This window comes from Sorex araneus, chromosome 4, assembly GCF_027595985.1.
Source record: "Sorex araneus isolate mSorAra2 chromosome 4, mSorAra2.pri, whole genome shotgun sequence".
Taxonomy (NCBI): Eukaryota; Metazoa; Chordata; class Mammalia; order Eulipotyphla; family Soricidae; genus Sorex; species Sorex araneus.
The window spans coordinates 188,030,783-188,055,732 of record NC_073305.1 but is presented as its reverse complement, the minus strand read 5'-3'; the positions used below and the strand labels follow the sequence as shown (position 1 = coordinate 188,055,732).

The following is a 24,950-nucleotide window of genomic DNA, read 5'->3' as shown; positions in this document are numbered from 1 at the left end:
AGAAAAAAAGGGAAAACCTCCAGGCAACACTAGTAAATCTATCTTAGATATGTAAGAGAAGAGAAAAAAATCCTGACTATTTAGCAGAACAACCATCTTTAACTAAAAGTACCACAGCAGCTGCATTAAAATGCCTTATGTTTTGGGGGTGAGAAATGCCCTATCTATTTTCATCTTAACTCTAGGTAAGGAGCCAAATCTCTTGGACAAAGTTATGATTTCTGTCTACTGTAGCACTGTCATCCCATTGTTCATCGATTTGTTGGAGCGGGCACCAGTAACGTCTCCATTGTGAGACTTGCTGTTACGGTTTTTGGCATATCAAATACACCACAGGTAGCTTGCCAGGCTCTGCAGTGCAGGTGGGATACTCTCAGTAGCTTGCCGGGCTCACTGAGAGGGACAGAGGTCGAAGCCGGGTCTGCCACAAGGAGGCAAAAGCCCTACCCACTGTGCTATGGCTCCAGTCCAATTTATGTCTACATAATAAACATTATGGAAGCCATCTTGTAAAGCCTCTCCTATCAGGCCTACCCAGAGTCACATCTTGGCAAACATCATGCTGGCGCAGGTATGGGACAGGGTTACATAAGCAGAGCCCTTTGGGCCAGCAGGTGTAAACGGAGAAGTAACAGCCAAACTGACTGTGACATGGGAATGTGGATGAACTCTGTCAAATCTTCTTCCTTTAAATAGAGATGTAATTGGGAAAGCATTCAGAACAAACTAAAGTTAGAATAATCATTAGATCCTTCTAAGAACTAAGTAACAAGTACCTAAAAAACAAAGTGATCTGACAGATTGAAATAAACTTATGAAGCCCGCAAGTTTCATGACACAAGTAGAGGACAATATTTTGGACAGTGTATGATTTAAACTTAAAAAATAAGAACCCTATTGTACTTTTTTGGCAGGTGGGGGGATTAACATACATCAGTGTCCAAGAGCTACTCCTAGCAGTGCTCAAGGGACCAGAGATCATACCAGGGTTAGTCAGACGCAAGGCAACTAAGTATTATTATACTCTGACCCCTGCATAAGAACTACTTTTCAAGACCTTATTTTTTGCTACCACTCTTCAAATCCAGACACAAATAATTCACATATTGCTCTCTAAACATAAGTATTTGGGGGCTAAAGCAACAGAACAGCAGGTAGGGTACTTGTCTTGCAATGTGGCCAACTTGAGTTTGATCCCTGGCACCCAATAAGGTCCCCACGATTCCTTGAGCTGAGTAGGAGTGATTCCTGAGCAGAGCTGCGTGTGGGCCAAAAACAAACAAAAAATTAAAACTTAAAAACTAGAAATAAGAAATATTTTATTATTTTCTTCCCACCAACATTTTTCTTCCTCTTTCTTTCCTACCAAACATGTTAACTTCTCCTCCATGTAATACTCCGCTCATGCATCCCTTTTGTGGTTCGCTTTTTGTTTTGTTTTGTTTTGTTTTGTTTTGTTTTCTGGGTCACACCCGGCGGTGCACAGGCGTTACTCCTGACTTTACACACAGTAATTATTCCTGGCGGTACTCGGGGGACTATGTGGTATGCTCGGAATCAAACCTGGGTTGGCCGTATGCAAGGCAAAGGCCCTACCCACTGTACTATTGCTCCAGCCCCTGTGGTTCCCTTTGTTACATGGAAAACAATTATCTGCTTCTCTTCAAAATCATTCCATGATGTCAGAAACCAGCTTCTAATCTTTTTCTTAAACCTACTGTGCCTTCTACGTAATATATAACACTAAGAAAATAACACTTATTCTTATTTCTGAATGGAATTCATGAAAACTATTGGCAGAGTCGCAGACTGATTTTTTTCATCCTCTCAGTGAAAAATACAATCACTATATTAAGTCAGATGCAACACAGAACCTCATGCATTTCAGGAATTCTTCAAACCATAAGCCTGGTCAATGATGTAAAAAAAAAAAAATCAGTTATTATCTCCACTTTCTCAGTGCAATAATATGAATGCAAAGATCGTCACTCACATTTCTTAAATGTTGAGAATGCTGAAATATTCTTTATTGTACAAGTACAATATGTACAAGTATAAAACAGTTTCTATACCAAACACTTTGTATACAGAGTCATTAAATCTTCACAACAGTGCAAGGCTGTTTCACGATCATCACATGTAGTACGAGAGGTCACATAAAACACTTAAACTGATCAAAGAATTCAGACAGTGTAGTTTAACACCTCTCTTGTTAAAAATATTTTGAAGCACCTCTCTCCTAAAGACCCTAAAAATATACTGTCATCATGCAAAACTCATGTTTATTTTTCTTATTCTTAACCATCCAATATACTCAGTACAAGAGGCATAAAAATTATATTCAGATTTAAGCTTAATTTTAGAGAAACTGTTTTTATAACTTCTTCCCCACCTACATCCCAAATTTATTATTACTGTACTACTTCTACACAATCACACCCTGTCATTTCCTACTTTCGTTGTCTTTTTCTAATTGAGATCATTCTTCTCCAGCCATATTTCTATGGCTAGAACATAGAAAAAGGAACAATATATATATATATATATTTTTTTTTTGCTTTTTTTTTTTTTGGGTCACACCTGGCGATGCACAGAGGTTACTCCTGGCTCTGCACTCAGGAATTACCCTTGGCCATGCTCAGGGGACCATATGGGATACTGGGATTTGAACCTGGGTCGACCGAGTACAAGGCAAACGCCCTACCCGCTGTGCTATCTCTCCAGCCCCAAAAGGAACAATATTTCTAATTGTTCTTTTTTTAATATGTAATTAAAGTTACAGATTTATAGTTTTCATATAATCTCACAAGAGCTATTCAAAACAATGAACATTCTATAACATAAAAATGCAACATAAATGTATTTTTAAACTCAATAAATTCATTACCAAATAATAAAAGAAAAAAGCAGAGGCCTGGGTTTGATGCCCAATGGTGTAGCCTTGGGGGCCTATGCATGACTGAGAAGGCACAAAATTACCCAATATGGCACCAGTAGAAAGTGGAGATGAACAAGTTCAAGACAGGCAGGTTACTTGCCCATGATATTGTGTAGGAATCTGAATAAAGCAGCTTTTCCACAGTGGTCAAAATGGTTTCTACTAGCCTCTAATTTACTTACAGAATATTTTGTTCTAAGTCTTATTAAAACATCACTATATCACTGTCATCCCACTGCTCATCGATTTGCTTGAGCGGGCACCAGTAACATCTCCATTGTGAGACTCGTTACTATGTTTGGCATATTGAATACGCCATGGGTAGTTTGCCAGGTTCTGCCATACAGGCGAGAAACTCTCGGTAGCTTACCGGGCTCTCCGAGAGGGGCGGAGGAATCGAACCCGGTCAGCTGTATGTAAGGCAAACGTCCTACCCGCTATTAAAACATAGGATTATGTGGGGCTGGAGCAATAGCACAGCGAGTAGAGTGATTGCCTTGCACGTGGCTGACCTGGGTTCAATTCCCAGTAATCCATACAGTCCCCCCACGCACTGCCAGGAGTAATTCCTGAATGAAGAACCAGAAGTAACCCCTGTGCATCACCAGGTGTGACCCAAAAAGAAAAAAAAAAAAACCATAGGATATGCTTTTTCAATAATGATTAAATTTAGAAGTAGTTAGGGTGAGGGCTGGAGCAAAGCACAGCGGGTAGGGTGTTTGTCTTGCACGCAGCCGACCCGGGTTCAATTCCCAGCATCTCATATGGTCCCCCAAGCACCACAAGGAATAATTCCTAAGTGCCTGAGCTGGGAGTAACCCCTGTGCATTGCCAGGTGTGCACCCCCCACCCAAAAAAAAAAAAAAAAAAAAACAGAATTAGGGTGAATGCTAAAAATACAGGTGTGGCCCTGGAGTAGATACTGCCAAGAGGTTCTGGTCTAAGTAAATCACATCCTTGAGCTCTTCACCATTGAACTGCTGATTTGGTTGCCCAAAATTCTCCAGTGGGCTCCCAGTCCACCCACCCCCAAAAATAAATAATTAAATTTAGTTCCAAGGCTAGGTTAGTGATGTCCCTATGAATCAGCTAAGGCAGTTGTGTGGTGTCTGTGTGTGTGTGTGTGTGTGTGTGTGTGTGTGTGTGTGTGTGTGTGTGGTTTTTTGGGTCACACCCAGTGATGCTCAGGTGTTACTGCTGGCTCTTCACTCAGGAATTACTCCTGGCGGTGCTCAGGGAACCCTATAGGAATGCTGGGGATTAAACAGGGGTTGGCCACATGCAAGGCAAACACCCTACCTGCTGTACTATTGATCTAACCCCCCAACTAAGGCATATTTTGCCAAAAGTTCAGGTAGTTCTCTGCTCAAATCCAAGCAAAGGTGTGATGACTGATGGCTCATTTGCTGCAAAAATAAATTTAGGTCTACTTATAAAATGTGCAGTTAGAATAGTATCACCTATTTATTCCCTAGTCCATTTCATGGGTCACTTTTAAAATAAAGAGATTTGGGATTCAGAAGATTCTGCTGATAGCTCAAGATTAGCCAACATTAGATCAGTGCCTACAGCTTTAGAAACAACTCAGCCTTCTGGACTTCGAGTTGCATTGGCGAGGTGGCTTCCCCCCAGAGTCTACCTATTTACTCTGGTCATTTCAGTGGGAATTTCAAAGACATCTGTGATCCATATGGTTCCAAATGGTCCTCTGTCACAATTATTTTAACAAGGCAGATTCTATTTTTGTATAAGAAAAAAATCAGAAAAAAAGATTCTATCTGAACTGAGCCTGCAAAACTTTGCTACAAGGAATGATTCTTCCCTAAAAACTCAATCTTTGTATCTGAACACTAATCATTGATTCTTTTTAAATATTAATGTACATTACAATAGAAAGCATTAGTATTTCGGGCTGGAGTGATAGCACAGTGGGCAGGGTGTTTGCCCTGCACATGGCCAACCCGGGTGTGATGTGATTCTCAGCATCCCATATGGTCCCCCAGTGCCACCAGGAGTGATTCCTGAGTGCATGAGCCAGGAGTAACCCTGGAAGGAAGGAAGGAAGGAAGGAAGGAAGGAAGGAAGGAAGGAAGGAAGGAAGGAAGGAAGGAAGGAAGGAAGGAAGGAAGGAAGGAAGGAAGGAAGGAAGGAAGGAAGGAAGGAAGGAAGCATTAGTATTTCTAACACTCTCACTGTTAATTATTTTAAAAAGGAAGGAAGGAAGGAAGGAAGGAAGGAAGGAAGGAAAGAAAGAAGGAAGGAAGGAAGGAAGGAAGGAAGGAAGGAAGGAAGGAAGGAAGGAAGGAAGGAAGGAAGGAAGGAAGGAAGGAAGGAAGGAAGCATTAGTATTTCTAACACTCTCACTGTTAATTATTTTAAAAATTAAGGAAGGAAGGAAGGAAGGAAGGAAGGAAGGAGGGAGGGAAGGAAGGAAGGAAGGAAGGAAGGAAGGAAGGAAGGAAGGAAGGAAGGAAGGAAGGAAGGAAGGAAGGAAGGAAGGAAGGAAGGAAGGAAGGAAGGAAGGATTAGTATTTCTAACACTCTCACTGTTAATTATTTTAAAAATTATTGGACCAGAGAGATGAAAAAGGGTTAGCACTTGCTGTCAATGCAGCAGATAGTTGTCAATCCTTGACACCTCACATGGTCACTCTCCCCCCACCCCAAGCACCAGTAAGCCCCCAAAATAGCCAGGTATAGACCAAACCCTTCTCCCCACCAAAAAACAACAAAAAAAAAGTTACAGTGTGGGCCAGTGGTAATACAGGGAAAGACACTCTCCCTGCCTTACCAAAGTGAACCCCAGTTTGATCCCCAGCACAACATATGGGCCCTAAGTACAAGGGATTCCTTCTTAGCATCACTGGGTGTGGGACAACCCTCCCCTGATCAAAAGGAAAAATCATTAGACTTTTAAAAAGCCTAAATTGAGAACTTTTGCTCTGAGATTTTCATAAAATTCTTTTCCAAAATATATTTCTATTAATATCCTTCAGGTGCTAACTTACAAACTCCAACAATTTACTACATAATCTAAAACACTTCACAATTTCACTCAACAAAAACACGTATTAATCTTCCTTAAAACTGACACCTATAGTCTAGAATTAATACCTGCATAAGTAATCAAGCAGAAGTGCAGGTCTTCCCTCCAAGAATATTGCATCTTCATTCATAATTAGGATTATATTTAGCCAAAAATTAACCTAGCTATTGAAATGAAAAGCTTTGCAAATCATTAAATTTTTATGTAATATACATCTGTTTCTAAAAGAACAAAAGAAAAAGTATTTTATATTAAGATTTGAAACATTCTTTTCTTTTGTTATTTTTGCTTTGGACACCATTGGCAGTGCTCAGAGGTTACTCCTGGTTCTGTACTCAGAAATCACTCCTGCGTGCTCAGGAGACCATATGGGGTGTCAGGAATCAAACCTGGGTGAGCTGTGTGCAAGACAAGCACTTTACCCGCTGTTTTATCACTCTGGACTCAAGATTCTGGAATATTCTTGATCAATGCCATGAACACAATAAAAAAAAAAGTCAATACTAACAACAAAACAAAGACACCCCCGACACCCAAGAAAAGCAACTAACTTCACTGATCCTATTTCTCTTCTCATAACGCCTTCAAACAAGTATCAGCTTAACCAACAATCTGCAGATCACAATCTTGAATAAGAGAAGAAAACCAGAAGGTGTACTAAGGTGTACCAACTTGGAAACTAAAAGTGGTTATCTGCAGATCTAGAAAAATCACAGTGAAAAGGAACAAAACCCATACTCCTACATCAACTTAAGTTGCCAGTATGAAACAAAATGCTAAAAATAACATCAAAGTAATGATTATTAATCAGTGTCACCAGACTAGAATCCTACAAACTGAAAAAATACAACTTCCTTAGCACCACCTGGTTCTAGGGAACAAGAACCACTAGTGTAGCCATGGAAACCCCAAAGGCAACGCCCGGCAGAACAGCATCACATCACAGACCACATCACATCACCACTGAACTAGCCTCATTGGCCAAGTGCCACCAGGAGTGCCTGGGAGGTCCCTCCCACCACCACCCCCTCCCAAAACTGAAGTCAAGAGATACATTCCTTTAAAAATTCCAGGAAAAGTCTCATAATTTTATTGTGTCACATCCCAAACAAAGAGGCTAGAAATTTATGAAGTTCATATATAATATAAAAAATAAGAAATCTCCGTGACAGCCAGGTCTTCTCAATATTTGAAATTTATCTAATACCTGGTAGAGCCTATAAAACAATTTCTCACGACTCAAAACCAGTTAAGTAGGCAAATTTAATGATTATTACTACTGACTCACTAAAACATTAGGGTTTTTTTCTAACAGTCAATTCTATTATGCACCATTTATTCTATTTTTTCCTTATCAGAGTCAATTCCACTCATATGCTACTAATAGATCATTCCCATGGATTCAAATCTCTAGTAATTTAAACCCCAGGCCGATCTGGCTCAAAAATCCACTATTATCTTAAAACAGTATCAACAGTTTTCTTAACTGAATTAATATTGCCATGACTGTGCTTAGTACATAGCATATATGCAATAAGTCTGTTTTTTTTAATAAATATGACTTTGTAAAACACAAAGCAAGATATTTTTAATAGGCTATCAGATTATCTTCTCATTGTTTTTATCCCTGCATCATTAAGCCTGTGACTCAAAAACAATGGGAGAGATAATATGTATCACTGCTTCATTTCTCAAACATTTAATCAGACTTCTGTGAGTCCCAAATACAAAACATGGTGTCTAATGTAACACATATAAATAAGCTCATGTGTGCAAATGCAGAAAACAAGTTAAAAATAAGCTTAGCAGTATATGAGAGACTTTCATACAAATATACCCAAAAAAAAAAATTAAGTAGCATGCATCAAACAGCTGACCCTATTTTAGACAGTGGAAATGTAAGGGACAAAATGCCCACTTTCAATGAAGCTTATGTTTTGCTAACCCTATTTAGCATATTATAGGTATTTTCCAAAAGTTTTGCAGGTATTAATTAACTCATAAATATAAAGAGAGACTCTCCATTAACAAAGACCAAAACTGTGATTGAAAAGCATAAGGAATTTGCCTAAAGTGAAAAAAAGAAGTGCTAAAGTGACCAGAAGTCTGATTCTGAGTCTACACTTTTGACTATTATGCAGTAACATTCTTTTGAAGCTTTAATAATAAAAGAATTTAAGTCAAGTGAGATTAATTTACTCTCAAGGGCAAGCTTATATACAAATAAAAAGGAAAGAAGAACCTATAATTTCTGAAATATGTTAAGTGAAGAAAAAGCAAGGGTATGAAAAGCAAGGGTAATAAATATATATCATTTGCTTCATTATAGCAAATATCTAATTCTCAATTCTAAAATAAATTTCCCATACAATCAAATTATGATACAAACTACAACTTAAAAAAAAGTTTGGAAGTGAGATAAAGTGGGGCTGGAGTGATAGCACAGCGAGTAGGGCATTTGCCTACACGCGGCCGACCCCGGTTCGATTCCCAGCATCCCATATGGTCCCCTGAGCACTGCCAGGAGTAATTCCTGAGTGCATGAGCCAGTAATAACTCCTGTGCATCGCCTGGTGTGACCCAAAAAGAAAAAAAAAAAAGTGAGATAAAGTTTCTAATAAGCAATATAGTTTTTAGTTTTTCTTCTCTGAGGTTAATACCTTCTGTAAATAGAGTAACTTTCGTATTGCTTTGTAGGATAACACAGCCTCGGGTAGTTTAGGTTTATTGGGTTACTCCCATCACAGTGCTCCCATCCCTGTGTTTATTTGTAACTTCTTTCTTTTTGTTCTGTTGACTTGTAAATATTGTTTTTCTCCTCTCCTTGAGTCTTTTGCATAGTTTATTCAGAGCCATGTCCTTTTGTATGGACACAGGAAGACAGTAGCAAATGTTATGCTTTGTATCCTGGGAGTCATTTGACTCTACATGATATTAAGCCTCAGCTGCCCTTACTTCCTAACACCCCCAAAAGCAGGGTCCCGACAAAGGACAGGATGGACCCAGGGCAAGCAGTGAGTTATGTGCTACCCTGGCATCGAGACAGGCCTGGCCAAAGTGCCTAATATGCTTAACTCTAAGTTAAAAGCTCGGCCATGGACAAATATTGTCATGGCCCAGAAAGTAGTAACTAGATTTGGACCCTACTAGGGTTAGGAATGATTAATCTGGCCTGAGCACTGTAGTCTGAATCTGTGGCAGGGCCCAAGAGAGCTGCCCTACAAGCCTCAATGTATCTCATACTGTGTCCATACAAAAACAACTAGTATTAAGATGTTGATGGAGTTTTTGGACTGAGGAAAGGAGAAATCAATATTTACAAGTCAACAGAACACAAAGAAGTTACAAATAAACACAGAGAAATGGGAGCACTGTGATGGGAGTAACCCAATAAACCTAAACTACCTGAGCTATGTTATCCTACAAAGCAATACGAAAGTTACTCTATTTACATAAGGTATTAACCTCAGAGAAGAAAAACCAAAAACTATGTGCATGTCCCAAATTTTTGAGCCTTCAATTCTTCTCATAGACATCTGCTTTTTAAAATGTGTGTGACAATGGCCACTCAAAGCCTCTATTGCAAACCACAACACCCAAAAGGAGAGAGAGAACAAAAGGGAATGCCCTGTCACAGAGACGGGGTGGGGAGGTAGGGGGGGTGATGGGAGGGATGCTAGGACCACTGGTGGTGGAAAATGGGCACTAGTAGAGGGATGAGTACTCGATCACTGTATGACTGAAACACAAGCACGAAAATTTGTAAGTTTGTTACTGTACCTCACGGTGATTCACTAATAAAAAAATTTTTTTTAAAAAGTGCTTCTCTGAAGGGAGTTGCGGGCTGAATGAGGGCTAGAGACTGAGCACAGCGGCCACTGAACACCTTTATTGCAAACCACAACAGCTAATTCGAGAGAGAGAACAGAAGGGAATGCCTTGCCACAGTGGCAGGGTGGGGTGGGGGGGAGATGGGATTGGGGAGGGTGGGAGGGACGCTGGGTTTACGGGTGGTGGAGAATGGGCACTGGTGAAGGGATGGGTTCCCGAACTTTGTATGAGGGAAGTATAAGCACAAAAGTGTATAAATCTGTAACTGTACCCTCACGGTGATTCTCTAATTAAAAATAAATAAAATTTAAAAAAAAAAATAAAATAAAATAAAAAAGTGCTTCTCTGAGAATAACAAAAAATATGAACAAGAATGAAAAGACAATAAAGGGATTAGGGAGGTAGCTCAGTTATCAGAGGCATATGCCTTGCATGTTTGTGGACCCAAATAAAACACCTAGCATTACTTTCTACCATCCCAGCACTACCAAGTATAACCCTGGATAGCCCAGTAACACTGGCCCAAGTAGCATTGGACTGAGCATTGAATTGTCCACCCTGGTTAGTGGGGATATGAAGAGGTGTCCTGGGGCCTCTTGAACCTGCTTGGAAGAAATCTCTCTCCCCTACAAAAGAAATGCAAGTAAAGTACAATGAAGTACAATGATTCCCTAAGCAGACAGAGTCCAGAGACAGTGCAGAGCCAGAAGTCATTAAGCCTTGAACGAAGCTTATGTGGCCCAAACACCCCCCAACCCCCAAAAAAGAAAAAAAGAAAAAAAAAAGTGTGTGTGAGACTCCACAGTAGTCACCATGCCAACTGGACCCCACTGCTTGGGACAAGCCTCATCCAGAAACTGATTTGTGGAAAATGCAGGTATGCGGGTTTTGTGAGTGAAATCTCCAGGCTTTCATGGAAGCAGGGTTGGGCTACCTCGCCCCATCTTCCTGTACTTCCAGAAGTCCTGGCAGTTATGCACACACCCCAAATCCACCACCCAACTAAAAATTTAACTCCAGCTATATCACCCTATTAACAATTCTGGAGTGCGAAGCCACATTTGTAGCCACGTGACACCTCAAACTCTATAACACTGATAAACCAGGAATAACACACTAGATCAGATGGGATGTAATGTAGAAGGCATTCATCTCAATTAACAAAATATCAACAAAGAAGGCTTAACCTGTAACAACATTTTAGTAATCTCTTGTACAAGGGTTTAATAGCTCCTTGGTGAGATACACAATCTTCACTAACTTTCTTCTGAGGAAACATTTTTTGATCATTCTTTTATCAAATTATAACAATATAAAATAAATTACTGAGTCCCTTCTATGGGGTCAGGCTTAAGGGGTGGTTGGGAAAACTGGAGATAATGGTGGTGGAAGGTGCAATGGTGGTGGGACTGATGATAGTATATTGAATGTCTGTAACAAATCAACATGAACAACTCTGTAAATCACTGTTTATATAAAGTGTAAGGGAAAAATGAACTGTTAGTGAAATAAAATTCAAATTGCAGAATGAAAGACTATAAATGACATTATATCTTGAATAAAAGTGTGGGTATATGTGTTAAAAATCAAGGTGTATAATTATATGGAGAATCAAAATGGTTTAAATCTATTTCTCTCTCCCATAATCTTAGTTAAGAATTATAACTAGGACATAGAGAATATCATGCTGTGTGAAATCAGAGGGAGAGGGAAAAACAGAATGATTACACTCATTTGCAGGGTATGGCTGGGCAGGGGGCGGGGGAGGGGGGGGGGAGGAAATACCTAGTATGTGAATATCCAAAGACAGGAAAAACAAGGCCAAGGCAGATGAGTCTATGGTAGGAAGCTTACTACAAATGGGGAAGGGGAGTGCAGTTAGGACAGGAAGGGATCTGTCCAACTGTAACAATGACAGTTGGAAATGATCACCCTGGACATAAACTGAAAGTGATATGCATGATACCCTTTCAGAAACAATATTGCAAACCACAGTGCCTAAAAAGAGGGAGGGATGAGGGGAAGGAAGGAGGGAGGGAGAGAGACAGAGAGAGAGAGAGAGAGACGGAGAGAGGAAGAAATGAAGAGAGGAAAAGAGGGAAAAAGGGAAAGAGGGGGAGAGGGGGAAAAGGGGAGAGGGAGAGCAGAGGCAGGCTGCATGGGGGCAGAAGGAAAACTGGGGACATAGGTGGCAGAAAATGTGCACTGAAGAAAGGATGGGATTTAGAACACTGTGTGACCAAAACACATTCATGAACAACTTTGTAACTGTATATCTCACAGTGATGTAATTTAAAAGAAAAAAATTTTTTATTTAAAAAGAAAAGTTATGACTAGGGCCAGCAAGAAAGTACAGGGGCTCTTGCCTTGCTGTGCTGCTGACCACAGGCTGATGTTCATCATCACATATGACCCTCCCACCACTTCCAGCACTGCCAAAGTGATCCTGGAGCACAAAGCCAGGAGTATGCCCTGAGCACCAGCAGCAAAAGTAGCAACTAAATTTTTTATGTAGTTGCTAAATATGTATGAATGCCAAGAGTCGTCCAAATTCAGATTCACTGACCAAATCTAGATGTATGCCTAACTGCAATACTTATTTATTTATTTATTTATTTATTTATTTAATTATTTATTTTTGGGTCACATCCAGCAATGTACAGGGGTTATTCCTGGCTCGTACACTCAGGAATTACTACTGGTGGTGCTCGGGGTAACCATATGGGATGCTGGGAATCAAACCCAGGTCAGACGCGTGCAAGACAAATGCCCTACCTGCTGTGCTATTGCTCCAGCCTACTGCAATAGAGTTTGAACACATGTTAAGTTCTCAGAAAGAATGGCTACTCCAGTCCAGGAAACACATTTTGCAAACCACTAATCTAGACAATTCCCTAAAATAGCTGTCAGCAACAAAAAGTTCACTATGACAATCAATTTCAACAGATAGAAGAAAGACTACAATGAAAAAGAACTCTGTCCTATAAAATGCATCCCCTGACTCTTTATAAGACTGCCTACAATACATTCTTTTAAATTACAAAATATAAATACTTCTCCTTTGGAAAAAAGATTTTTCCTGAAAGCAGGGATTGAGGATATATTCTCTAACAAAGTCACATGATCTTAGAATACTCTGTCACTGGAGGCTTGAGAATATTAAAAACAAAACAACAACGACAAGAAGAAAAAAACCCAAAATAAGGAACCGCTAGGAAAAGCTGCCCAAGTCAGAAGTTTTTGTCTATAAGAATCACCCCACACCCAGGGGTTGCCCACAGTAGTCCTTTCCAGACTGAGCTAGTCTCATGGTCCTTCAAAATACATTTTCCTTCTCAAGAATCTGACACTCGAAAATAGAATCTGAGCAACACTACTCCCAAGTCATGTGATGAGCAAGGCTCTCACCCAAGCTCCAAGTACCTACTATTGAGATCTCAGCTGTCCAAATACCTATCCACTGAGGTTTTGCTCTCACTCCCTTAATTTTTTGGATGGACTATACCAAACTGTTTCAAATAAGTTCCTTCTCTACCTACATTACTCTGCACTGTAGCACTGTCGTCCTGTTGTTCATCAATTTGCTCGAGCAAATCACTACATTACTCAGAACTACTTGTAACAATATAATCACAGTGCAAATGCTTTATCTCTAAAGAGCGCTGTGATAAATCTATGCAAATTCAAGTTTTTTTCCTTTAATTGCAACAGAAAACTGTTATTGGGGCTGAAAAACTGTTATTAGGGCTCCCAGGGCTGGAACACACTGTTTGCATGGGAGAACCCCCAATGTCATTCCCTGCATGTACCATATATACCCCTAAGCATCATGATAGGGATCCCCAAAGATGAGCAAGAAGACAGAGACCAAGTGCGGTCCCCAAAAAAACAAAACAAAAAAATTTTTTAAGAAAATAATAACTTAGGGTATTTATTTCCCACCTCCAACTAATATATTATCCATACAATGAATCTGAAAAAAACACAAACCACATTTTTGGCCATACATATGAATTCCATCTCATATTTACTTTCAGAAAAGTCCTCTGAAATGGATGCACTGTAGCACTGTGGTCCCACTGTTCTTCAATTTGCTCAAGCGGGCACCAGTAATGTCTCCATTGTGAGACTTGTAACTATTTTTGACATATTGAATACACCACAGGTAGCTTGCAAGGCTCTGCCATGCGGGCAGGATGCTCTTGATAGCTTGCCAGGCTCTCTGAGAGGAACGGTGTAATCGAACCCGGGTCAGCCAAGTGCAAGGCAAACGCCCTACCTGCTGTGCTATCGCTCCAGCCCCCTCTGAAATGTAGCAAGAAAAAAAAAAACCCTACCACGTTTGAGGTTCTGAGCTTCTGCCTCTCACTATTTACCAGTGCTCTCCTGGTATAGCCTTTGTCCTCCCCCCATTTTCCACTAAAATGATCCAAAGAGCTCATGGCACAAAGGAGAAATAATTTAAGATATTAAGGATTAAAGAGGGCTGTAGCAATAGCACAGCAGACAGGGCGTTTTGCCTTGCATGGGGCCGACCCAGGTTAGATTCCTCTGCCCCTCTCAGAGAGCCTGGCAAGCACCCTGGCAAGCTCCCCATGGCATATTTGATATGCCAGAAACAGTAACAAGTCTCACAATGGAGACGTCACTGGTGCCCGCTCGAGTAAACTGATGAGCAACGGGATGACAGTGATACAGTGATGCCACTTTTCTTTATTCAATGGATTTAGATGTCTATTACATGCCAGTATCATGGCACTGGAACACAGCATTGAATATAAAAACAGATTCTTGTTTTGCAAGTTTTCTCTGCTTTGAGATAGGGTGTAGGGGGAAACAAAAAAATCAAGAAAAATGCCAGATACTAAGTGCTATTACAGAGAACTAAAGTGATGTGAAACAATGAAAAACCAGATGATTTTTTAGATAGTCAGGGGAGGCCACTCTAAAGTGACACTTCAAATACAATCTTAGTGGCAAGAAGCAAGTCAAGTCAGTCAAGATGGGGCCCAGCTAACAAAGGTCCTAGCACTGGGTTAGGCCAGAATTGTTTCAAGAGTCAACGGGACAACAGTGTTTGGAGAAAGAGGAAAATAACTTAGAGGTTCCGAGAGACAGAAAGGACCACACCACGTAGGGCTTTTAACCAAAGGCAAGGCATTAGATCGATTTATGAAGCAGCTGGGAAACTGGTACCTGGTAACAAGGCTATTCACAAGATGCTTAAAGAGAGAAGTGTGGTACTGAACTAAGACGAAAAAAAAGAAAAATTACCACCAGTAATTATCATGAACTTTTAGAGCTGAAATGAATCTTCCTATTACTCAATAGAAAGAATGATAATGGTACTGTCTGTGGCTGCTCTGAGGTTAGATCACAGTGAAAGAGAAAGCTGTACTCAATGTTCCCTCACACTGAGTGCAAGCAAAGGTCTTTCCAAAATTCTTAAATCAATTTGTAACCTAGAGTCAAGTCTTTGCTGTGTACATTTCCAGGAGTGACATAACAACATCAAAAGAAAACATAACTAGAATTTTTTATAATTATGCACATCATAATATTCACATCACCAGGCCCACATATGAAAAAACTTTGAAGTGGCTGGCAATACTTAAGTATTTACCATCACATATCTCTTCCCAAAGTATGTAAAATAAGAAAAAATGAGGAAAACACAAAATATACTTACATCTGGGTATTCTTTTACAGGCACATAAAGTTTCTCTTGTAACTGAACAATAGGTCCCACAGCATCAGGCAACTCTGCACTCCTTTTCTCTGTACTGCCATTTAATGTGTCATTGTACATGTCTTTCCGTACTCTGCTAATTTCTGTTAAAAGTAAAAATTTTAAATGTGTTAGACAGAAAAAGTATTCTTGCTAATCCAGGAAAAAAATATATATATAAAGGGCAGGGGAGGATTTCGGAGATAAGGTGCTAAACTTCAACAATGTAAAGAACTGTTGACCTATACTGTCATTTCCAGACGAAGTCTGTATTAAGAAATAACCATAACTTTAAACTTTTCCACTAGAAATCAAACTTAAACCAATGAAATAATCTATTCTATTAAAATTAACTTTAAATCCTGATACACTATCTGCTATAATATAGACCTATTATCTTAATTTTTTCTTGTCAGCCATTCCAAATGATAGTCTCAACTCAATTATAAGAATGCTTGTCAGGGCTGGAGCGATAGCACAGCAGGTAGGGCGTTTGCCTTGCACGCAGCTGACCCAGGTTTAATTCCCAGCATCCCATATGGTCACCTGAGCACCGCCAGGAGTTAATTCCTGGGTGCATGAGCCAGGAATTACCTGTGCATCGCCGGGTGTAACCCAAAAAAGCCAAAAAAAAAAAAAAAAAAAGAATGCTTGTCAGACAAACCAATCTGAAAGCTTTCATACTCCAAACAAATCTGTCTAAAGGAGACTTATACTTCTCTCCATCTTTTAGGTATTTGGGGAACAGAAACCACTCAATGAATACAGACAGTAAATCCAGCAGAACTTGGTGTGACAATTTTAGTAGTTAAAGCTGCAGAAATGGAAGAGATGTCTTAAGCAGGTATAGAGAAGCAAGGACTGAAGGAAACCAAGGGAAACCAACAGTTAAATGTTGCTGAGAAAAGTTCCAATAGGGAAGAAAGGGAGGCCACTAGGTCAAGTGTTAAAGGAGAGGAAAAAACAATGCCAGATTCAGGGACAGAAGGATCAATGGTGTCGAATTACAGTTCAGGCCCATGAAGGTATAATTTCCTGACAAAAAAAGTCACCAGTGATGAGCTAAGCTTCAAAGAAAGCTGGAACTACAAGGGGTTAATGAATTAAATACAAGCAAAGGTACCAGAAATAAACAATCTTACTTTTTTAAAGTAAATGATTATGACGGATCCAAGACATAAAAACCTTCTTTAAAAAATAAAGAAAAATAAAGAAGTATATGACAAGTCAATTTTAATCATCAGTCCTGCACAAAAATTCTCCTAAGAATTAAATGCTACAGGTCTCCTGCACAAAAAAAGTTCTCTTAAGAATCAAATGCTACAGGTCTTGGTGCAGCAGGCAGGGTGCTTGCCTGGCCATGCGCGGACCCAGGCTCAACGCCCAGCACTCCACATTCCCTGCTGACCCCCAGCAGAGCCTGAGTGACCCCTGAGTGCAGAGCCAGGAGTGAGCCCTGAGCACAGCTGGATGTGAACCCCGCTCTCCAAAAAGAAAAAAAGAAAGAAAATTGAATGCTACAGCACACACACTATTATTGGTACCTACTGTCTTGTTGTGTTGTTACATTAGTTGAATGCCTCTATCACCTTCTCTCCATACTATAGATCCTAATTTCTTAAACTATGGGCCACAACCATGTATGAGCTTATATAATTGAATGAGGAGATGATAATTTATTATCTACAAATGTTTTATCTGTAGGCCTATTTTATACATCCGTATGCCTAGGGTCCTGTAAAAATTTCTTGAGCAAAAAAAAAAAAAAAGACACTCAAGAAGAAAAGTTTATGAAGCCCAGATAAAAATAATGTCCTGTGTGGGGTAAAGTCTTAGGCATGTTACTATTTCAAAATAAGCGGCCTTTTATTTTTTTAAATGTATTTTGAATGCACTCCAAACAAGAAATTTCAATATACTCCTATATAAAGAACTACAAAATATGAATGCACACCTTAATTCCTTAGTTATTTAAATCACACAGTTAAATAAAATCCAACACAGCAAAAATGCCTATCAAAAGTATGCTAACCCAGTGGGAGTTAAGTGAAAATACTGCAATACCTTTTCTGCTTCAGTGATGGCAATATTCATTTTGGAGCAAAATTTCTCTCTTAAATGACAATTTGTCAAATCTTCCAAATGCTTTCTTTTTTTTTAGAATAGCAAATGAACTTTTTTAACTTCAAAGGGGGAATGGCAAGGCAGTCTAGGGACTAAGACACATGCCTTGCCTGCAGCCAAGGACCCATGGCTACCACTGAGCACAGCTGGTGCAGACTGGGAAGCCACAGAGCACTGCTGGGTATGGCCCTAGAGGCTCCCTGAGCACTGTCTTCCCGGGGCAGGTGGCCCAGGCCGGCCTGGGCAGGAGCACCACAGGGGGCAGAAACAGCACTGCATTCTTGGGCCCTCTTGTTGAACCAGAGGGCACCACAAGGGAGGGACTCTCCTCTCAGCCTCCCTTTTTTTCCAAAAGGCACCTTGGATTTAACTACACTACAATTAATATTTTTTTCCTTTAAGCCCTTTTTATTTTTTAAAAGTATTCATTTAATATCATAATTTGTATTACTAAAGTCACTGTTTTAACTTTTTTCAAACATATGTAAGTTTTATAAAGAAGCCTTCCTAAAGATGTTCAGTATGAACTTAAGTGCTTACCTTACCTTAAATTAAGGATAGCACAACTCTACAATCAAAGTTTCAATGACCAAAGAATAATTTAAATGATGTAATTCATTAAATTACAGTAAGTAATTAACCAAGAAGCACTGAAAAAAACTAATTAAAAGATTACCAGGTCTGCATCTAACCTTTAACCCACCGCAGCTGGAATCCCTCCAAGACCCCTTGCATTCTTCTGACAAATTTCCTCTTTTATTTAAACTTAAAAAATAAGATTATGTATGTTCTCCTTTAGCTCAGGTTTTTACAGGAAAGTGTTTTCATATTAATTTGATTAAATTTGTTTCCTTCATAAAGTGCTAGATTCTTTCTATGAAGTTGTAGGAACAATGACATAAAAATCCAGCAAAAGCAAAAATATAAGTTAAAAATATAAACTGCTTATATAAATGGAAACATACTAAATGCAGAGACCACCATCACATTTTAAAAAGAATGTAACAAGATAAGGTAGAATTTATAACCATGAATGACAGACTTTTTTTTTTTGTTTAATCTGCAAGTAACCATATAAATCAATAGACTAAAAGGGTAAAATCTATTTTCTGGGTAATTGTATCAGATCAGGGGAGAGAGAGGGAGAGAGGGAGAGAGGAAAGGGGGAAGAGAGAGAGAGAGAGAGCACTACAAATGACAAAAGTCAAATAAGAGAAGTACATAATATATACATAGGTACACCAAAAAACAAACCAGTATCTTTCCTATACATAATCATATAATGTAATGGAAGAAAACATCTATTCACCTATAAACATCTGCATATTTCTGTAGTACATGAAAATTCCGTAGGATGCTGTTCTCTATCCTGACTCCCCATCTCCTAGACTAGGGCCTGGGACAGTGAACGTTACTCAATTAGCAGTTGCAAGATTTAAGTAGACAGGTGAGTGGAGAAAGGAAATTTTGGGCAGAAGGAAAAGTACAGCAGACACTGTCTCCCATGTGGCTGAGCCAGGCTGAATCCTTGATATCACATATGGTTCCCCAAGTCCCAACAGGAGTGATCCCTGAGCACAAAGCCGGGAGTAAGCCCTGAGCACAGCTGGATACAGTCCAAACAAACAAACAAACAAAAAGAACATTTTAGGGTTTGGGTCATCAAACTTAACAAGGCTCAAGATGTTAGTCTCATTAGGGAAACAAGATACTGGGGAGTTACAGAACAGCTAAAGGGTTGGATCAGAGATGGTCATAACATAAAAGCATGAGTCAGTTCCATCTATCTTGATTCGGGGTTTTAGAATCAAGGACAGTGGTTTAGAATCAAGGAAAGTGTCAAGAGAGAAGAAACTGGCCTTTATTTTCTAATGATGAGGAAATATGTGAGGCAAAAGAATAAGCAATATAATCATAAATCTTAGTTTTCTTCAGATTAAAAATCTTTCTACCACATCTCATTCTCTAAAATATATCACTCATTTTAATTATAGAACACAAATTATATACAAGACAGTACTGATGAGAATGAAAAGATGACTCAGACATAATTCTAGTTCTCAAGGAATTTGCAATCTTACTCACTATGGAATCCAACCAGCTGAGTAGTACTTTTATCAACAGTACTTTTCTAGCCAGGAAATCATTAGCACTTCTTGGCATGTTATTTACAACACTCAAGTTAGAACAGGTTCTAATTCCAGTTTGAACAGTAACTGTGATTTTAGGTAAGTATCTTACTTAACCTCTCAGTGTCTATACTCCTGTAATTAGAGGTTGCTAACATTCAACTGAACCCATTCGTTTTCAGCCATAGTAAATTCCAGGAATCAATCTATTATTTCACTCCAAAATCCCATGTCAAAAACAAAACTAAACTACTAAAAAAATAAAGTGTATACAAAGTTTTGCTTTCCATACGTCCTAGAAAAGAGTCAAATTACCACATTAAAAAAAAAAATCACTAGTCTGGGCATGGATAATTCTCTTGATCCTTCCTAAGTGGTGGTTTACAGGTGTTGATTTATGAAAAGCAGGAAAGCACCGTAATTAATACGGAGTGGGGGAGGAGTCTGCAGCAGACATTCTGGTGGAGGCTGTAGTGTTAGAATACTGCATACATGAAACCCTATCGTTAACAGTATTATAAATCACAGTGCCTAAGATTTTTGAAATGTTTTAATAGGTGGCGCTTTTTTCCTTGTATTAAATACCGCATAATAATGTGTAAATGACTATTTGTCCATAATACAGTCCTCAAAAGTTCAAACCAATTATTTGATCATTTCATTAAAATTCCCAAGAACCCCACAATGATCTCAATATCAAGATAATTTTCTTAGACTTCAACTTCTAAAATGATACAAATTTTAATGAACCAAAATCCTTCATAAATATTCTTCCATTAGCTCCCACTCAGCATACTCATGTTCGGTATTAGGCCAAAAGTCTCTTACATACAACAGTCCTATGAACACTTGTGAAGTTCTAAAATGTCTATGCATTTCCTTCTCAAAGCTACATAAAAGTATAGTTTTAGGGCCAGGGATGTGGCTGAAAGAGCCAGAGCAAATGCCTTGAGTACTACTGCTCCAGGTTCACTTCCCAGCACAATGCGGTCCCCTGAGCTCCACTAGATGTGACCCCCCAAGTACCAACCCTGAAGTAATGCCTGAGCACCAACTGATGTGTACCTAAAAATCAAAATAAAATACAGGACCAGGGAGGTAGTAGACGGTTAGTGGCATGTCTAGCACGCACCCTACCCCATTCAGTACCATGTCACCACATGCTCACTAAACCAAGGGTCACCAGGAAAGGCTCTGAAAGCACTGCTGGGTATGGCCCCTAGAGAACTGAGCTGGGTCACAGGTGTTCCCCAGAACAAGTCACTAAGTGGCACCACATCCTCAGGTCCTCACATTGCACTACAGGGTACTTGGCTCAACACGCGGGAAGTGCTCCCCAGGCCCTCTGAGCACTGCTTACAACCACCTCCACGCACCCACTGCCAAAAATAAAGGCAGCTTTATTTTTAAAAAATGGTCTGTTTTATTTTAGTCACCATGATTACTGTTAATGACAGGGTTTCATACACACAACATTCAAACACCACACCCTCACCAGAGTGGCCACTTCCCTCCATCACCATCTCAAACTCCCTAATCTCACCATCTCATGCTGCCATGTAAATTCAGCTCTGAAGACCAGCTCTCAGGTTCATTTGCCCCTGGCCATTAACTATTTCCTTACTCTGCTTCTTTATAGCACACGTATGAGAGAGACCTTTCTGCACCTGTCCTTTTTCTGGCTGAGTTCACTGAGCATACCCCTCTTGCTCCACCCATCTACAGGCAATCTGCTTCTTTTTTTTTTAAGATATCATCAATACTACTACTACATATTTGCAAAGCTCTGCCCACCAGATTGCCAGGATCCTTCCACTGTTATCCCACAGTGCTTTGCTCTCAGCATCCTCAGATCAGCTAGAGTGCCCATATCTCAGGGTTTGTTCCCACTGGAGATGGTTGTCTAACCTCTTACTCTATACTCAACACATTTATATACCCTCCCTTGCTTGGCTTTAGACCATCATTCTTCAACCTTTTGGACACCCACAGATCGGCATCTGCATACATAACCAAGATGGCAGACCAGTGGACTTGCACTGGTCTCTACCCTCACTCATTCCATTCTTCACACCCACGATTTCCTGGTAATGGGTATACAAACTCAAGGCTGCCTGCCGCCAGAGTTCTACACACTCCCACTTGCATGGTGCATTAAAGGAACTACACTTTATTTTCTCTCTTTTTTTGGCAAACAGACTGCACTGTTGACACATTGATGGTGCTAGGCCAAGCATCCGCCATGTCAAACTCCCACAACTATTTGTTTAGACAATTTAATTTTTTCCTGTTTTTTTTTTACTATCCATATACCTTCAGAATAATGTTAATTTATCAGTTGACATTCTTTAGACATGAGTATTTTATGAGTAAAAGGTTCAGCTAAATGCATTTTATAATGCAATTCTCCATACACCTTTAGACTAACATTAATCTATTAGCTGACATTTTTTTAAAGATGAGTGTTTTATAAGTCAAAGACTCAAATGCAATTTCTATAATGCAATTCTCTAACCTGACTACTAAAATACAGGCACACCGTATCAACTTCTGATGAAATCTCAAGCTACACCGAAACTCCTATCTCTGGATCTACCAGTTTAAGCAGGAAACAACTTGTTTGGGACTCTCCCAGTATACCATTATTTAATAATGTTGAGAATATACATTTTTCATTCTCCCAACATTCAGGCTTCCCTCATTTTTCATGTTTTGTTGAAATGATATTCAGTGATGCTTTTTTTTTTCAAATTTCAATAAGCTTTAAAAAAAACTTATTTAAAGCTTTAAAAAGCTCTAAAAACTTTTCATTTGGACTTGAAAACCATACAACTGGCTTCACACATTTATTTCTCTACTCTAATTTCTGTATGAGTAACAGTAACAACAAATCTCACAATAGAGACGTTACTGGTGCCCACTCGAGGGAATAGATGAACGATGGGACAACAGTGCTACAGTCCAACAGTGCTACTCTAATTTCTATTTTGCAGCACTAACTCTTTCACCATGCCTAAATAATTCACAAGTATCCCACCCATCTCTCTGCAACCATAACATTGGTTCACATTCATGTAAAATAGGAATACTGGGGAGCCAGAGTTACAGTACAACAACAGGTAGGACGCTTATCAACCCAGTTTCTATCCCTGGCACCACATAAGGACCCTCCAACCAATGCTCAGAGTGATTCCTCAGCTCCAAATCAATTGTGTGGTCCAAAAACCAAACAAAAAAATCTGAATTACTGGGGCCGGAGCAATAGTTAAGCAGGGAGGGCATTTGCCTTGCCAGGCCAGGTTCAATATCCGGCATCCCATATGGTCCCCCCAAGCACCGCCAGGAGTAATTCCTGAGTGCTGAGCCAGGAGTGACCCCTGAGCATCGCTGGGTGTGACCCAAAAAGAAAAAAGGAAAATAAATCTGAATTACTGGGTTAACCAGTAGATCAACAACAGTACAAAGACTGAACATATGGGGGCTGGAGAGATAGCACAGCGGGTAGGGCGTTTGCCTTGCACTCGGTCGACCCGGGTTCAAATCCCAGCATCCCATATGGTCCCCTGAGCACGGCCAGAGGTAATTCCTGAGTGCAGAGCCAGGAGTAACCCCTGTGCATCGCCAGGTGTGACCCAAAAAGCAAAAAAAAAAAGACAGAACATAAAACTTAGGACAACTTGATAAACAGAGAACAAAAATGCATAAGCTGAAAAATCTAAACCATGAAATCTAAAATATAAAATTAAGCAGTCATTTCCCTAAACAAGACAGTGAAAGAGAGAACAGTTATGTGTGAATCCAATAGTGCAATCACTGTTACCAAAGTTTCCTGATTCATAGTTGGCACTCCAGTTATGAGCTAACATTAATCTCTGTGCTTTTTTTTGTAAGTCTAAATTTATTTTAAAATCAAAAATTAAAAGCCCTCCAATTGCCTTCAGTTACTTATTTTAATGGGGGAAAGAGGGATAGCTGTGGGAGGGAATGAATATCCTCTATCCTCCAAGACTTATGAGACTGTTAAAATCCAAGACATGCCACACCTTTGTTCAAAATGCTAACAGGATTCTTCTTAAATATTTGGTTGCATACTAAAGCGTCACACTTTAAAAAATTGTAACACAGAGAAGGAACCATATGACAATGGAAGTTGGAAATGATCACTCTGGGCAAGAACCTAGTACAGAAAGGGAGCAAAGTAATATGCATGACACCCTTTTCAGTAACAAGTATTGCAAACCAGAGCCTAAAAGGAAAAAGGGGGAAGGAGGAAAAGTCTGCCACAGAGCCAGGATGGGTAGGTGCGGGTGGGAAAAGGGTGGGAGAGGGGGGACTGGGGACACTGTTGGCAAGAAATGTGCACTGGTGAAGGGATGGATGTTGGAATATTGTATGACTAAAACCAATCATGAACTTTGTATCTCACAAAGATTCCATTTTTTTAAATTTTTTAAAAATTAATATTAGGGGGGGCTAGAGCAATGGCACAGCGGGTAGGGCGTTTGCCTTGCATGCAGCCGACCTGGGTTCGAGTCCCAGCATCCCATATGGTCCCCCAAGCACCGCCAGGAGTGATTCCTGAGTGCATGAGCCAGGAGTAACCCCTGTGCATTGCCGGGTGTGACCGAAAATGCAAAAAACAAAAATAAAAATAAAATTAATATTAGGGGGCCGGAGCGATAGCACAGCGGGTAGGGCGTTTGCCTTGCACGCGGCAGACCCGGGTTCGATCCCCGGCATCCCATATGGTCCCCCAAGCACTGCCAGGACTAATTCCTGAGTGCAAAGCCAGGAGTAACCCCTGAGCATCGCTGGGTGTGACCCAAAAAGCAAAAAAAAAAATTATTAAACAAAAACATTATTCCAGGGATACAGCAGTTTAAGGCACATGCCTTGAAGGCAGTCAGTCAGGTTCCATCTCTAGCACTCCATATGGTCCCAGAAGTTCCCCCAGTATTAATCCTTGAGCACAAAACCAGGAGTAAGCCCCGAACATCTCCGAGTGTGGCCCTCCTCCCCAATTAGCACTGTAGCATTGTCATCTCGCTGTTCATTGACTTGCTCGAGCGGGCACCAGTAACATCTCGATTGTGAACTTGTTACTGTTTTTGGCATATCGAATATGCCACAGGGAGCTTGCTGGGCTCTGCAGTG

General features: G+C 39.9%; 1 protein-coding gene across 6 annotated transcripts in view; it reads right to left on the bottom strand.

Annotated features, from left to right (window-relative positions):
* QKI (QKI, KH domain containing RNA binding) overlaps window positions 1-24,950 on the bottom strand; it is a 152,745-nt gene that overhangs the window by 98,052 nt on the left and 29,743 nt on the right. For all 6 annotated transcript variants that reach the window (XR_008629810.1, XM_055136235.1, XM_055136238.1 and 3 more), the window contains exon 2: window positions 15,505-15,647. Coding sequence is in view for 5 of the 6 variants with exons in the window: in XM_055136235.1 (XP_054992210.1) it covers window positions 15,505-15,647 (143 nt within the window). In the remaining variant the exon portion in view is untranslated. The remainder of the gene's footprint in view (window positions 1-15,504; window positions 15,648-24,950) is intronic.